Source organism: Callorhinchus milii, unplaced genomic scaffold (assembly GCF_018977255.1).
Source record: "Callorhinchus milii isolate IMCB2004 unplaced genomic scaffold, IMCB_Cmil_1.0 Scaffold1, whole genome shotgun sequence".
Taxonomy (NCBI): domain Eukaryota; kingdom Metazoa; phylum Chordata; class Chondrichthyes; order Chimaeriformes; family Callorhinchidae; genus Callorhinchus; species Callorhinchus milii.
Genome location: NW_024704742.1, coordinates 58,568,015 through 58,584,145, shown reverse-complemented (window position 1 = coordinate 58,584,145; position 16,131 = coordinate 58,568,015). Strand labels below are relative to the sequence as shown.

At 39.8% G+C, this 16,131-nt stretch overlaps 1 protein-coding gene across 3 annotated transcripts in view; it reads left to right on the top strand.

Moving 5' to 3' along the window:
- The window catches only part of tenm3 (teneurin transmembrane protein 3), a 163,433-nt gene that overhangs the window by 35,259 nt on the left and 112,043 nt on the right, over positions 1-16,131 (top strand). For all 3 annotated transcript variants that reach the window (XM_042342618.1, XM_042342615.1, XM_042342611.1), the window contains exon 4: positions 8,058-8,296. In XM_042342618.1, the coding sequence (XP_042198552.1) occupies positions 8,058-8,296 (239 nt within the window). The remainder of the gene's footprint in view (positions 1-8,057; positions 8,297-16,131) is intronic.

Sequence of the window (16,131 nt, the reverse complement as noted above, 5' to 3'; positions counted from 1 at the left end):
ACTCTAGGGTGAGGGGAAATTCTTCCCTTGGTAAATTTACCAACCTCACAGCGAATGCATATTATTCTCTATGTATCAGTAAATTTACTAACCTGGTTTGCACTTAGAATAAGGACTTCAGAGGATATTTTGCTGTAAAGTGGAGTTACTGTGTGTTTTGTGGGTGAATGTCTGCAAAGGGTGTATCTTATTATAAACTTCAATATACTATTATAAATTGTTTATTTATGCAGTTTTATAATTTTGTTCTCCATTGTCATCCCATTTTTGATCACGTTCCAAATTTTTGGTATCTTTGCCTTGTAAATCAGGTCACTGACTAGTTGCTATTAAAAAAAATGAGGAGTCTATCTTCTAGTTTACACAGTGGGTCACTCCAAGTCCAAATTTACCCCCAAATTCAAATTAGTTAGTTACTTATCTCTTTGGGATTTGTGGGATATCGTTGGTTAAGATCAGCTTAACAACACCCACAGTTACATTTACTGAGGAACGGAATGGTAAAGGACCCAGAAATATAGCCTCTCCTACATGTGTCAAACGGATCTGTTGATCTCTACAAACAAATAAAAAGACAACCTTCCTGATTTGACAAGGCTTTGTTGCTGGGATATATTCCAACCGGAAGCAGGATGAGCTTTTCCAGTTTGTGGCTTCATTGAGCCCTCTGCCTGGCTTGGTTCATGTCTGAGAGGAATTCGCAAGTGCTATTCAACCTTATAACGGCATCCCCAGACTAAATGCAGAACCTGACCCAGATAAAATGTGCACATGCAGAATGGATGGTCCTTTTCTGTGTTTTTTTTAATTGAGTTCAGTTGACCGTATTAATGCTGCTTTTGCCTACATAACAAATTGTTTATTTATGCAGTTTTATAATTTTGTTCTCCATTGTCATCCCATTTTTGATCACGTTCCAAATTTTTGGTTGCTTTGCCTTGTAAATCAGGCCACTGACTAGTTGCTATTTCAAAAAAATGTGGAGTCTATCTTCCAGTTTACACAGTGGGTCACTCCAAGTCCAAATTTATCCCCAAATTCAAATTAGTTAGTTACTTATCTCTTTGGGATTTGTGGTATATCGTTGGTTAAGATCAGCTGTTGTGTTGTGCTATTATTAAGGAGGTGCCGAACATCATCGTGATTGGAAGCAAAAGGCATGAGTCAGTGTCGGATTCTATTTGTAACACTTTTGGTTTTGTGTATTTAATGAGAGAAGTCAAAGAAATCGAAATAACTGGTAAACTCACTTTTTCATTCCGTTGCTCATGTGGAAACATGATTTTTTATTTATTTATGGAGTTCCATAGGTGCTATAAATAACAAGATATGTCCTTGCCAGCAGTGAGATGTGTACAAATATCAACACAAATAAAGCTGACTGCCTGTCTCAGGGGCAAGAATGTCAGGAGAGAGTTACAGTCTGTCTTGATAAGTGGAGATAATTGCAGCGTCTCTCTACCACCTGATCTATTTACACCATGTGTAACAGAAGCAGACTTTGAAAATAGCCTTTCTGTTAAGTGTTGCGGCGATTTTAAAGCCCCAGCTTTCTTAGGTCAGACCAGTCAGTGTTATAACAGGCTTGATGTTTGTACCTTGATGTTTGTACCTGCGAGGTCTAATTTGTGACATTTGCAAATAAAAGGGTGGAAGGCATCTTCAGTCAGTCTGAGTAGTCGGATTGGATCAGGTAATTTCCCACCACTTGTTAATGTGTGCAAAAATCCAGGGAGTGAATGGGTGGCTATGAGAAGCCCTTTCACTCTCTCGCTCTTCCCTGCACTTTGGTGGCTTTCAGAGATGGCAAATAGTGCTTATGCTCCCTTTTGCTAATGGCACTATTTGCCCCCACTCTCTGGAACTCCAGCCCGGAGATCTTCCGACTCGCCCCCACCCTTAACTTTTTCAAGGTCCTTCTCGAGATCTTCTCTTTGTCTGCACCTTCGGCCATCTTTCCACCCCCTCAGCTCCCACCCCATTTTGGGTTCTAAGCCAGGATTGTCAAGCTCTTTGGGACATCCTCCCAAATGTGATGTGAAAGGTGTATCAAATTGTGTTGCATGGTGCAAATTAGACCCCAGCTTTTCAACTTTGATGGTATTTGTGCAAAACATCTCATTCAAGTGGAGCTCTGCATTTCATTTTTGTTATTATTGGTCCCTAATTGGACTAACTGTTTATGATGCTGATACTAAATGCTTCCCCTGACTCCGTTAACATTTTTATATCTCATTTTTTGTACATAGAAAATTAGCAAAGCAGGCAGTTCTTGAAAATGGGCATGACAACCTTATAGAGATGGATGTTTTTACTCCACCGTGTCACGACGGCGGTTACGGGGATGGGTACGTCACTCTGAAAAGCTTAAAACGAAAAGGTGATGCCAGCTGCAAGCACAGAAATCTATGTTGTAAGGAGAGCAGAAATTAAATCTTAAATCAAAACTATATATTAATTCTTCCAGTGGCATTTTGGGAATGAAGACTGATTCTCTGATGTCTTTAAATCTGGCCAAGCTCTTTCGATTCCAAAAAAAACTCTATGGAGAATGTGAAGCAAAATCACTTGCCTGACAATCTAACAAAGATTCATTTCCCATTCAGAAAAGACGGTCCAAACTACTACTGTATTGCACAATGATAATCGAACCACTCTGAACGCTAAATCTTTTTGTTTCAATTATTCTCACAGGTTCCCAAAGTGTCTAATTTCCAACTCAAAGGGATAAGGCAGGGTTAGGCTATTAGCTGGAGTTAGATTAGAAGATCAGCCATGATTGAATGGTGGGGCAGGCTTGAAGGGCCAAATGGCCTACTCCTACATAACATGTTATGTTATGTCAAAGACTTTTTCTTTTATGAATTTGAGTTTTCTTTTGTCTGGCGTGAAACGTAAACTATACTTGGGATTGTACAGCCCCACTCTACTTTTCTTTTTAAAATACCTGACCAGATCACGAAAATATCCAGAGTTTTTTTATTTTAATAATATTCAGGCCCAAAGCTACCATTTTTTTTCTGCAAATTCTCATTGGAGAGTAACCACAGCAAGGAGAAGTCTTTTGTGGTATAAGAGAAGTGTAGGCAGGTATCATCTACCTCTGCAAAGAGAGAGACGATTGAAGGTTAACCTTTGCAGTCCTGTAGCTCAGTGGTTAGAGCACTCGCTTTGCAAGTGAGAGACCTGAGTTCAATTCCCGGCAGGGCAAAACCTTGGGCAAGTTTCCTTACTCCACACAGAGCCTAATAATAATCCCTCCAAAAAAACAAAACAATAATAAATTGGTCATTTTCAATCCATGACTGTTTGTGGGACACTGCTGTGCACAATTGGCTGCCGTGTTCGCCCACAAATATAGTCAATTCACTTTACAGTATAATCTGTGAAGCACTTTGGGATGTCTATAAGACGTGAAAAGCGCTATATCAAAGGCAAGGATTATTATTATTATTACCAACCTGCCTGCTCTCTCCGCTCGGTGGGTACTGGCCTGCTCCATTTCTCCCACCCTTCCTGCCCCACTATCAGCAGTCGGACCTTCAGCCTTTCTGTCCCACTTCTCATCCCCTCCCTTGCCTCCTTCAAGGCCCATCTCAAGACTTTCTTCTTTGACTTGACCATGCCTTTGGTCATCCTCCCAGCCCCTTGCCCTCCATCTCTCTTGATTCCAACTCCTAGTTCAAGTGCAAATCCTTGACTATCCAGCACCTTTGGTCATCCTCCCGATGAGAAAGGTGCAATATAAATGCAATTTACTATTATTGTTGTTGTTTTTCATACTTCCAAGTCGCCAACCCAAAAGCCATATTGGTAAAGGGCTCGGCATAGGTCATTTTCCAAACATCTCAACAGGATTTGTGGATAGTATAGGGAGGATGAGGCAAAAAGGGATTAAAATCAGAAAAAAATAATTTTTATCAACAATATTTAAGAGGAAGTGGACCAGTGGCACAGTTTGCTGATCTAACTGCATGCTGCACCTTGGAATACAAATTCACCTCTATAAGCCCTCAAACTGAATGCTGCCCTTTGCCAGATTTATCAAAGGAAGTCTCTGACAATTGGTATATTCTCTGACAATTGAAGTATAGCTATGCAGATCAGGTCAGCTCCAGCCAAACTGATTATTATTTGAGTTGGTTATTTGAGTGCAATATCATAGGACAACCAACACCTGTGGGAACTATACCCTAGCAAGTCATGACCATCAAAAAAGTAGAGATAGAAAATTATAGTGCATTCAACCTGGTGAAATGATTATATATAAAAAAAAACAAAGTCATCTGTTTCCCTGTAGACCATTGACTATTTGGTGTCCACACACATATTTGGTTTTGCTTGGAATTACCCCCCACCCCATCCCCCCACCCACCATCACCACCATTACGAATAACATACTATGAACACCCTTGCATATTTCTTACCACAGCCCACCGGAGGACTATCTGTGAGGCATGAACACAAGACTTAAAAGGTGCACAAAGCTCACATGGCATATTCAAGGCTTCATTGAACTCCATTGTTCAAATTTCAAAAGCCCAATGGTTTGTAATTGTGTACAAACACCTATTGTTTCCACACTAATATGTGAAAGCATCAATACATGAAAATAAATCATATTTTTCTTGGCAATGTAGGTAAATGTACCAATCTTTGGTGATGATGCCTATCTATCCTCACTTGTCAGTAATATTTAAGAATACTTGGTGGGCTGGGCAAATGGAAAACCTATTATAAGATCACACCACCAAGAGTTAGTTAATTGATTGAGAAAGGCGAATGATATGTGGTCACTCCAGTAGCTGGTTAACTTACCAGCAAAAGGAGTAAAATGACCAGAGTGTAAACTTAACCTGAATCTTATTTTTTACCTAACCATCCCATCTAGTCCTGCAGACAAGTGATTTTGGGAACAAAATGTTTTATTCATTGAAAGTGCCTACATTACCATTATAATGGTGCAGACTGATTGGAATTTGCAGTGAAATTTAATTGGAATATACCAAAGCAAGTCCTTTAGAAATGAATACAATTTGTTAAATTGCAACTTGATTTTACCCTGAAGCAAATCAGATCTTTACCTTGCTGATAGCTCGTGTCACAGCTTGCATCATTTTCTATTTATATACCTTGTCCTGAATGTAACATTTGTTTTCGTCAGTGTCTAAAAGAGAAGAAAAATTGCACTCGAGAATTGCGTAACTTTGCTAATTTTTGTTATTTTTGTGTTATGTTTTTTTGGTTCCGATACCAGCCTCATGTTTTATATTACAAGAAAGGCTCAACTGAACTAATCTGATTTTGTGTTGTGTTTTCTGTCTCTCACCATAAGCTTGAAAACTACAACTTTTTATGGCTATCTTTGAGTGCTGCTGAAAATTTCTGTTCACTATAGTCTCATTATTCATAATCATTGTGAATGTATACATCAAATGATATTTGGGACAAAATTCAATGCAACATCTTTTTTAAAGAAAAGTTAAATGTACAGAGAATCTTACACAGCCAGAAATGAGACATGATAAATATCCCTCACGTTAAACTGAACTGTTTTGCTCACAGTGAATGAAGCAGAAGGTGAGTTATGGTCTGTGTCACGAGCTGAGATATTTATCATATTTCATGGTGGTCATTCAAAGATTTGTATTGCACAAATATAATTCAAATATATTTGAGCCATTGTGTCAGAAACTTGGCAATGTGAATAAAAACTGCACAATCTCACAAGATCACAAGATTGCTTCGGTTGAAGAAAGCCCTTCGATCTATTTGACCTCAACCTTCCAGAATACCCACCCTACTCTGCTCCTATTACAGCAGCATGCTTTTTTTTAAAAAAAGCAACATCCTAACCTCAACCACCCTATCTGGTAACATGTTCCAGTTATTAATTACCCTCAGGGTAAAGGGATGCTGTCTCTTCTGAAATTGCCCTTTGCAACCCTAAACCTGTGTCCTTGTCTTGCTAACTCAGCACATTTGAAAGTATTGTTCTGAGTTTACTTTCTGAGTACATGTCATATTGAGAAAGTACCCCCAGGTTACTCTTGAGGTATAGTTGTTGCAATCTCTCTTGACATTGTGACACATATGTGAAGTAGAAGTTAAACAGGTATATTTTAGAATGAATTTATAGTAGTGAAGTCGACCTGCATTCCAAGAGGGAAAATAGAACACTTCAAGGAACAGTCATTGCACTAGAAAGTGACTTCAGCAAAGGTTCAGTGTTAGGACCAACCTGCTCTGGTTAACTTTATGTCCATGTTACAGCTTTTGGACACAGTTGTAGACACATTGGCAAACTGATGCAATTAAGTTTGCTGTACCCATTGACTGTGCTGTTCACAAACCTGATAAAATGTCTTTCAAGGCACTATGTCAGGCAACAGTACTTCCTTAAGCTTTGGAAGTTCTGCCATGCTGACCTGATATTTAATATAAAAACTTTGTTCTCTCTCCAACTCTCCCACGCTCAGAATCTTGGCTTATACTGGGTTATGGCTCCATGGTTGCCAGCTGTTTCCCACTGCTTCCGACATGTGGCTGTTCCTCATGTATGAGCCAGACAATGAATGCCGTCAAGCTTTCCAATCTGTATGGAGTGAAACTGCAGCTAAGCCCCACATTTCTGTCCACACTTCTAAACTATTCCCAGCACAGTTCACTAGGTAGTCATTAGAAACAGAAAACCTTGCTGTGTTTTTTTTGTTCCTATTCCAAAGATGCTGAGACTATTTGTAGTGCCTCCACTGTCCCAACTGAGATCAGAGAATTTAGTACGGATCAACCGAAGATCTTCTTGATCTATGTGGTTCAGCACCACAACACACCACAACAGCCGCAGATGAAACTATTGGGAAACACAATAATAATACCTCAATGAATCAATCCCTCCAAGCTTCTGGTATTTCACTGATGAGTAGTCTTTGGGTAGGTTCACTCCTGGTGATTTTCTGGATGTAGATTAAGGGGTGGAGGATTATCACGTCTCCCGGTTTTACTGCTCTGTACACTTCTTCCATAGTATTACTTCACCAACACCAACTTTACCTAGCGTACAGTGCAGGATTTAATGTTCTTGAAAATGGATTGGATTCTATCAGCACCATCACCTTAAAATGCTATTGCTGAATAAGGACAGTTTAGAAAAAGGAAGGGAGTGCGACGGAAAGTGCAAAAAAACTAATTCAATCCAAATGAAAAAGTAGACTTGAGAAGGCTAGCGATTCAGGACATTACACTTTTCCATTGGTGAAAATGGATGGAAATTTGTCCCAATCTTGTTATAAATCAAATGATCCCCAATAAATCTCATCTTGCATTTATTATATAATTCAATAAATCACCTCATTCATTTGTGTAATTCAGTAATTTCATCCTGAACCAAGTTCAGTAATAGATTTTTCTCAGATTTGACACAAAGATTTTGTACATTCAGAGAGCAGAAGTGATAAAATGAATCCGTTAACATTACTGCTGGAAAATTAATTTAAAAAAAACAAATCATTGCCAATCTTGTTAGCATCCTGCTTTAACTTGGAAACAAAATGTAACTAAGTCTTCAGAGAATAGAAACAATTAAATGGTAAGTAAAAACTATTGGATAGAAAGAAAATAAAAGGTTATGGAGGCTTAATACCAGGGAAGAATCTCAAAGGGATTACCTCATGGGTAATAGAACATTTCTCTTTCCATCCATCCCTTCTGAGCAAGCACAATGTACAGAGTACCTATTCCCATTGAACATGTATACAAGATGCACTGGCAGGTGACACCTTTACCTCAGTCAGTACATCACTTTTTATTCTGAGTTTGCAAATATCATTGTCTAAACTGTGCACCTAGCTAGCATGTGTAGTTTTCAACCCTATCTCTTATCTTTGTTAATGCTAAGCTATGCTCACTTGCTGCACTCCTGCATGTTAATGGCTCAAGCTGACTGTGAGAAACCCTGTTTGTGTCCTTTATATTCGAACGTGAAGTTTGCTGTTGTGTTGATGTGATCTGCAATCACTTGGAGACGTTTCTGCACATTTTGTTTTCTTTCATTACAGGCACTTTCTCTTCAAGACTGGAACAGGAACAACGCCGCTGTTCAGTACAGCCTCGCCTGGTTACACCATGGCTTCCAGTGCAGTTTATTCTCCACCGCCACGCCCGTTGCCTAGAAACACCCTTTCCAGAAGTGCTTTTAAGTTCAAGAAGTCATCAAAGTACTGTAGTTGGAAATGCACTGCCCTGTGTGCAGTCGGCGTGTCAGTCTTACTGGCAATACTACTGTCTTATTTCATAGGTAGGTGCTCAGTTAACATGCACTGCTTTTATCTTGTACCTGTTATTTCATCCTAATAAGAGGAAGACCAAAGCTGGTTTCATTCTCAAGAATTGTGACATCAGTCCCTAAGAATAGAACTTGTGCTGCTTGGGAATGAGACCCTCTGTTATTAGTTTCCTCCCCCATCAACTTTGTTAGCTGTTCTTCCAAAGGGTCTAATGAGGATCCCGATAGTCTGCTGAGCTGATGAAATATATAGTTCAAAAAGAAAACCTTATCTTTTAGGCATAAGGTAAACCAACCATTGAGAATGTTTGCCCTCCGCCCCCCCCACATCATGTTCAGGGTTTTACTTTACCTTTCTATTTATGTGTCTCTCTCGCTCCTCGTGTCTATCTAGAATCCCCAGCCAGAAGTTGCAAGTATATGAATATTGAATGAGGTCAGGATCAGCTGTGGTGCCTTCCTGTGCCTCCCCCCACTGTTGAATAGCCTACGACCCACCACCCGCTTATGTTATGAATAATCATTACTTGGTACAACATGCTGACTGGTGGAACTGCAACTAAGTCCAGTCAAAGCGTTAAATTATACAGTCATTACACTTTACAGTAAAATCTTGTGAAACATTCTGAGATATCCTCCCGACCTGAAAGGCACAATACCAAATGCAAGGATTATTAGTATTTAAAACACTATTTTAAAACATTGTGGAGATGAGAAGATATATAATAAATAATATATATTGTGTATTGGATAGAACCTTGCTCTCATCTCTCTTTTGGGGAGTAATTCCACTCAGGTCTAGATTTACTCTTATTTACATAGCATTTCAGACTCTCTGATATTACTTTTGAAACCAACGTCTAGAAATTATTTTAAGAATGACAGAAAAAAGGATTTAAAATTTATAGCTGAATTTGTCAGTTTGCCAATTTCTGGATGCTCTAAAATGGAGTAAATCTAGATCTGGGTGGAATTACTGCCCACTTGTTCTCCCAAACTAGTCCCTTTTGATTCAAAATGTGAATCAATGTTTGAACAACAACAACAACTTGGATTTATATAGCGCCCTCCACGCAGGACGACGTCTCAGAGCGCTTCACAGTAACGGATCCCGGGGCCGAGCCAGGGAGAGGGGGAGGAAGGTGACCAAAGGCGTGGTCGAAGAGAAAGTTCTTCAGCAGAGACCTGAAAATAGGAAGAGAGGGAGCGAGGCGAAGGGAGTGAGGAAGGGAATTCCATAGTCTCGGGGCCTAGTGGCTGAAGGCACAGCCGCCGAGGGTGGAGCAGAGGACTCGGGGGACGAGGAGGAGGCCAGACCCGGAGGAACAAAGGCAACGGGTACTGTTTTGAGGAGAGAGGAGGTCAGAGAGGTAGGGGGTGCTGAGGAGTGGAGGGATATGAATACAAGGGTGAGGATCTTGAAGTCGATCCTCTCTGGGACAGGCAGCCAGTGCAGTCTGGCAAGGACTCGGGTGATCCATGGATTTCACCATTTACTGACCCCTTGCACTGCTCGTCAGTAGAAATGGGAAGGAATTAAATAGGATACAGCTGAGGCATTCATGTAATTATACTGCCAACTACTTTAACTAAATCCAGAAGAATCCGTGGAGTCCTGTAGCTCAGTGGTTAGAGCACTCGCTTTGCAAGTGAGAGACCTGAGTTCAATTCCAGGCAGAGGGCGAAACCTTGGGCAAGTTTCCTTACTCCACACAGAGCCTAATAATAATCCCTCCAAAACCCAAAACAATAATAAATTGGTCATTTTCAATCCACGACTGTTTGTGGGACATTGCTGTGCGCAATTGGCTGCCGCATTCGCCCACAAATATACAGTCAATTCACTTTACAGTATATTCTGTGAAGCGCTTTGGGACATCCTCCTGACGTGAAAAGCGCTATATCAAATGCAAGGATTATTATTATTATCCTCCCGACGTGAAAAGCGCTATATCAAATGCAAGGATTATTATTATAACAATGCAAAAGTTTCAAAAATGATTGCCAGCACTCTCCACACATTCTGCAGCGTTCCAGCAATGCAGCAGAGAAGTTTGGAAAGAAAATGAACATTGCTGTGGACAGCCAGTAAATAAATTAAAACTCATTTAACAGTTGATACTTTGTGGACTGCCATCCTCTTGGAGATTTTGTGACTTGAACATTGTGTTTTGCATAAAGCATTTTACGTAAGGAGCTACAGCTTAGCCCAAGTTTATTTGACAATGATTGACAGACACACTCCTCACTGGTCAATATGACTTATGTGCTCGAAAGTGGTTGGAATTACCTCCTCAGAATGGCTGACCATTGGTCCAAACTGCTGTAATTGAACAAATTATTGGGGGGGAGAAATTCCACTTTGATCGAGATTGGCTCTTATTCCTGTAGCATTTCAGAATTTGACAATTGTGCGTTAAATTTCTAGATTTATTCTAATTACGTAGCATTTTATACAGTTCCAGAATTTGGAAAAATGGTGAATTCACTCTTACCTTCGCAAGTGGAATTTCAGACCATTATATGCTTAATAATAATAATACTTATATTTGATATGACACCTTTCACATTGGGAGGAAGCCTCGTAGCATTTCATAGGATATATTGTAAAGTGCAGTGACTGTATTTTATAGGTGATAATAACATCATACACGTAGGCCAAAGTGTAAATATTTTCTACCTTTACTAGGAACCTCTCAGAACCCAGTCAATTTAATCTGGTGCCACTGAAGCAATGCTGAGGTTTACTTTCTCTGAAACACAAGAGAGAAATTCCATCTTAGTCTAGATTTACTCTATTTTTTAGCATTTCAAGGCATCCAGAATCTGGCAATTTTTAACCTGGGTTAATCTGTGCTCCTTTTTAAAGTAAGAGGAAAACAGCCGCAAAGGTAAGAGTGAATTCATCATTTTTCCAAATTCTGGAACGGTATAAAATGCTACGTAAATAGAATAAAACTAGACCCAGGTGGGAATTCTCCCACAGGAATTTGCATTATTTTTGTGCAAACTTAAAGAATATTGTTTCTAGATTTTTTTTGTTTACGTTTGTTCAGTGATACAGTTGATTAAGTGGAGTCCTGTAGCTCAGTGGTTAGAGTACTCGCCACACAAGCGAGAGACCTGGGGTCGGTTCCCGGCAGGGTGAAACCTTGGGAAAGTTTCCTTACTCCACACGCCTGATAATAATCCCTCAAGAAAAAACCCCAATAATAAGTTAGTCACTTCAATTCATGACTATTTGTGGGACATTGCTGTGCGCAATTGGCTGCCGAGTTTCGCCCACAAATATACAGTCAGTTCACTTTACAGTATATTCTGTGAAGCCCTTTGAGACATCTAGAAGACGTGAAAAGCGCTATATCAAATGCAAGGAATATTATTATTATTATACAGTTTAGGTGAAACATCAAGTTAGTTTCAAGCAGTTCCTCTTCCAGTTCCTAGCATTCCTGTTTCTTAAGTCCACCTATGTTCATCTCCTCCTCCCTCTTCTCCCTTACTCAGTGTCCAACACTCACATTGTCGAACGCTCCGAGACGCTGAGTGAAAATTGCTATATAAAAGCAAGTTGTAGTGAGGATCTGCATGATTGAACAGAATGAAGCTGATCCAAGTCCAATACGAATAGATAAGGATTTGGTCATATTTTCTTGTGATAGACAAGTCAATTAATTCATGCCAATCAAGAGAGAGCCTCGATACTTTCTTGGCATACATTCTTCTTGTGCGTGCTTTTTACTTTCCACTAAATTGGTCTAATAAAATAACTGCTGAATTTGTAATACCGAAAGGCACTTCAGAATCACTTTGCTGGTTCCAAACTTGAACTTCTGGTATATTTGGCCCCAGCCTCAAGAGGTTTCAGTCGGATCTGCATGGCAAGCCTTTGATGGGCTTAATTTCAAACTTTACATTTACTTGCAAATTCTGTTTATAAGACTTCCGATGCTTGAAAACCTCATGAATTATTCCTGCAAGTGAATTTCTATAGCTGGACTGAGTTTTCAAATTGTAATTTAGGTGCTGGTTAACATGTCAAAGTGGCACATTGTTATTTTGTGGTGTGGTTGTGCACTTCAGATATGCACCCTGTTAGCTTTGTGTACTCTACCAAAACATGATGCATTTCAAAACTACATATATACTGCCCTCTATGGATCATTCTAACAGGGATGGATGGTGGGCAATGCAAAAGGACATTTTGGTTCCCAATTATACTGGTCAATCTTCGGCCTAATTCACTTTAATCTGTAGCCTATAAAACAACAACAACAAAATTACATTTGTAAAGTGCCTTTCATGTTGGGAGGACGTCCAGAGGTGCTGAACAGTCGGGGATTAGTTATATAAAATATAATTATATAAATATATGTGTTTAATTATTCCTACTTTAGCAAATATTTTTTTTTGTCTGAGGCTACCTGCTGCTGAACTCTGTAAAAATAGTCTCTTAAGCTCTTGAGTTCCTTTGGAGATGGTTTCACATGATTCAGATTGTCTCGAGTAAACTGATCTGAGTTCATATATGCCTACAAAATATACAGTCACTTCACTGCTGTGAAGTCCTTTGAAACCTCTTCCTAGCCTGAAATAATTTTTTTTAAATTTGCATTGGCCTAACAGTATTGCCATGCTTTTAGCTGCTGCTTTTTCTAAGTTGCAAGAGACTCTCGTTTGCATAATATCAACAAATTAAAATAATAATAATTCCTGCATTTGATATAGCACCTTTCATGACTCAAAGCAACCTTGCAAGAGTTGCAAAAATTGCAAGATAAAATTGCATGCGAGGTTGTGCAGAGCAATCATTGATGCAAAGGCATGTAGGCGGGCACTGAAAGCAGCCTGTTTCAGTTTCCTAGTAATAGCAGTTTTTGAATGGAGCGGGTACAATTTAACGTTTGGCAGCTACTGCACAACGTGATCTGTAATTTGCTCTCTATTACCTCTGCTGAACTGTTGGTCATGGAAGCATGCCAGTTCTCAGCAGATTTTTTGCTCTCTCTAAATGGGATTGTTTAGTTATTGCTCTGCCAAGCAGAACCTGCAGCACTCCCTCCGATCTCTAGTGCCTCATCTGCTGGCATTTATGTCATGTTTGACATTTGCAAAATAGCTTTGTATTAGCATAAAAACATAATTTTGATACCCGGGAACATGACCTAGCTGAACTTCTACTAACAAGTAGGGATCAGACATTTAACCAATTATTATTTCTAAGCAACGGCTGTCACACTTCTCCCTGCACCTATTTGCATTTTCAAACTGTTGCCACGCTGTGTGTACCTTGACTTCATAGGATTTAACTCCGCGTACATATCTGACTTGCTGTGACTTGTAGCTATTTGCCAATTTTCCACTCTTTCCCTCCCCCGCACCTCCCCCCCCACCACCGCAAGAAAATAAACAACTAAGCACCGTGACTGTGACGTGTTGATTCTGTTTGAACAAGGCCCTTGATAGTTATGAACTACTTGCTATATTTAATAATATGTTTCATGTTTTGCTTGTGGCTGATGCCACGGTCTAGTTGGAATTTGATCATAGTTCTGCTGATGGTGAATAATCAGCTGGCAGAGAGCAGCCATGCAGTGGTTAATAATTGCAGTCAGTGGGGAATGAGCCTCTATAAAAGCATGTGCTTGAGTATTCATAGCCTCACCCAACCCTTCACTGAGGCCTTCTAAAACCCTTCCCACCTGGCCACTGCCTCTGCTCAGAGAACACCATTCTGCCCCATTCTCAATCGATGAGCTTTCAGCTATTCTGCTCCACCTTCTGGAATTCTATGCCAGAATCCTTCTGCCTCGCTCACTTTCAAAGCTCGCCTTAAAACTTATCTCTTTGATTGTGCTTTGAATCACCTCCCTCCCCCCCCCCACCCTAATCCTTCTCAACATGCTCTGGTGGCCTATCAGCTTTGAAGTGTTCTATGCTTTAAGCGCTGTGAGGCATTACCCTGCGTGGAGGGCGCTATATAAGTGAAAGTTGTTGTTCTCCCAATATGAAAAGTTCTAGAAAAGCGTTATATATTTGTCTTAAAACTGCTGCCTCTATGACTTTCTTTGAAACTGAGTGAAACATAGTTTGGAAGTGCCTCTTGTGTATTTTCTAGTGTTTCAGCCTCAAGGTAGGTTATATCTGGCTCAGGGAATTACCACAGTAAGCTTGGATAAGATCTACTGATAGCTAGTCTTCCTGTGTGCACTATCTCTTTTTAAGGCTAAGAATTAAACAAACAAGACAGAGTATGTAAGGTTGGATAGGGAGAAAAAGAAGATTGAGCTTCATTTGGACATGGTTGAGAGTTTGTTGTTGTGAGGTAAAGTGGCAAGAGAGAGGGTTCGGTTCTAGTTAGGATAGAGAGGCTGGGTGGAAAATGGCAGATAGAGAAATATGCATGTATGTGTGAGAGAGATATGGAAAGTGAGAATTCAGAGTTTGGACAAGGAATGTTGAGATTACATGATGGTGGTCTCTGAATTAGTAAAAACACTGAACTGTTTCACGACCCACAATAACCGACCCACCATAGTGGATGGGTGTTCAGCTCATTTTGCCCCCACTTTCTGGATCTCCATCCCAGAATATCTCCAATTCCCTCCTTCACCTGGTTAAGGTCTGTCTCAAGGCATACCTCTTTGATACATTTTAAATTATCTTTCCCTTCCCCACCCCCTTCAGCTCCCACTCCCAGCTCGAGTGCCCAAATAGCAGTGCTAAAACGCTTCACAAAATACATAGTAAAATACACTTTACAATATATCCTGTGAAGCTCTTTGAGACATCTTCCCAATGTGAAAGGTACTATTTATATGTCAATTGTATTGTACTGTAATGCCATTGCAATGTATCTGTCAAAGGTAGAAAAAATAGTCCATGTGAAGAAATGTCTTAGATTGTGGATGTGATAGAAATAGAAACAAATGGGGGAAGGAAACGATTCAGCCCATCAGGCCTGTTGAACCAATTTATCAGATCATGGTAATTTATTAGACTTTCTAATTACATTTCCCAACTTTTTCCCTTAAATATTTCACAAGAATCTGTCTGTCAGCTGTTCAAAAATCCCAGTTGATTCTGTCTGTATAGCTTTATGCGGGTGTTTCAGATGTTCACAACCCTCTTGTGTCAAGAAAAGTTTTGTGATTTCATAGGGGAAGTCCTGCTCTCCCATTTGAGACAATGAGGTTCACAGCAGGGAACCTAAAATGAGGGGAGGAAGGTTGGGGAAGACATGGAAGACTGCAAATTATTAGTGAAACAGCTGATGCAAAGTGGGGTTTATGCATTTCCAAGCTTCTAGACTGCATGCTGTTATGAATTTGCTTTCATCCTTGCCATTCATAAGGGGCTGCAGACCTTAGAAATGATGTTGATGAGGCATAATGCATATAAGGCTTCTGCCAGTTAGTTTCCCAGGACACAGAACATTGATAAACACTGAGTCCTACTTTTAAAGAGCATTTTTCATTGCAAGCAAAGTGATATTTCTGTCTCTCTCTACCAACTACACTAATTGACAACGCAACATTAATAACAATAGCAGTGTTAGAGCTGACAGTTCTTAATCTTCTTCAATCGGCTTTTTCCTCTCATTCTCCAGACTCATTTAAAGATTTCCACTGTTCTTTGAGTTTAAATTTCCTGAGGGTCCAATAAGAATAAGGCAAAGATTTATATATAAGTCTCTTGTGTCACATTTCCAGAAGATAGTGTTTGGAGTCAGACCCGCAATGCATTGCAGGAAGAAAAACGAAACCCCCTCCTATTTTTAAAAAAAAAGGGTTGTGTGGCATGAAGTCCTTGTTATTGGAAACAGCACAACATGCAATAATAGTCCG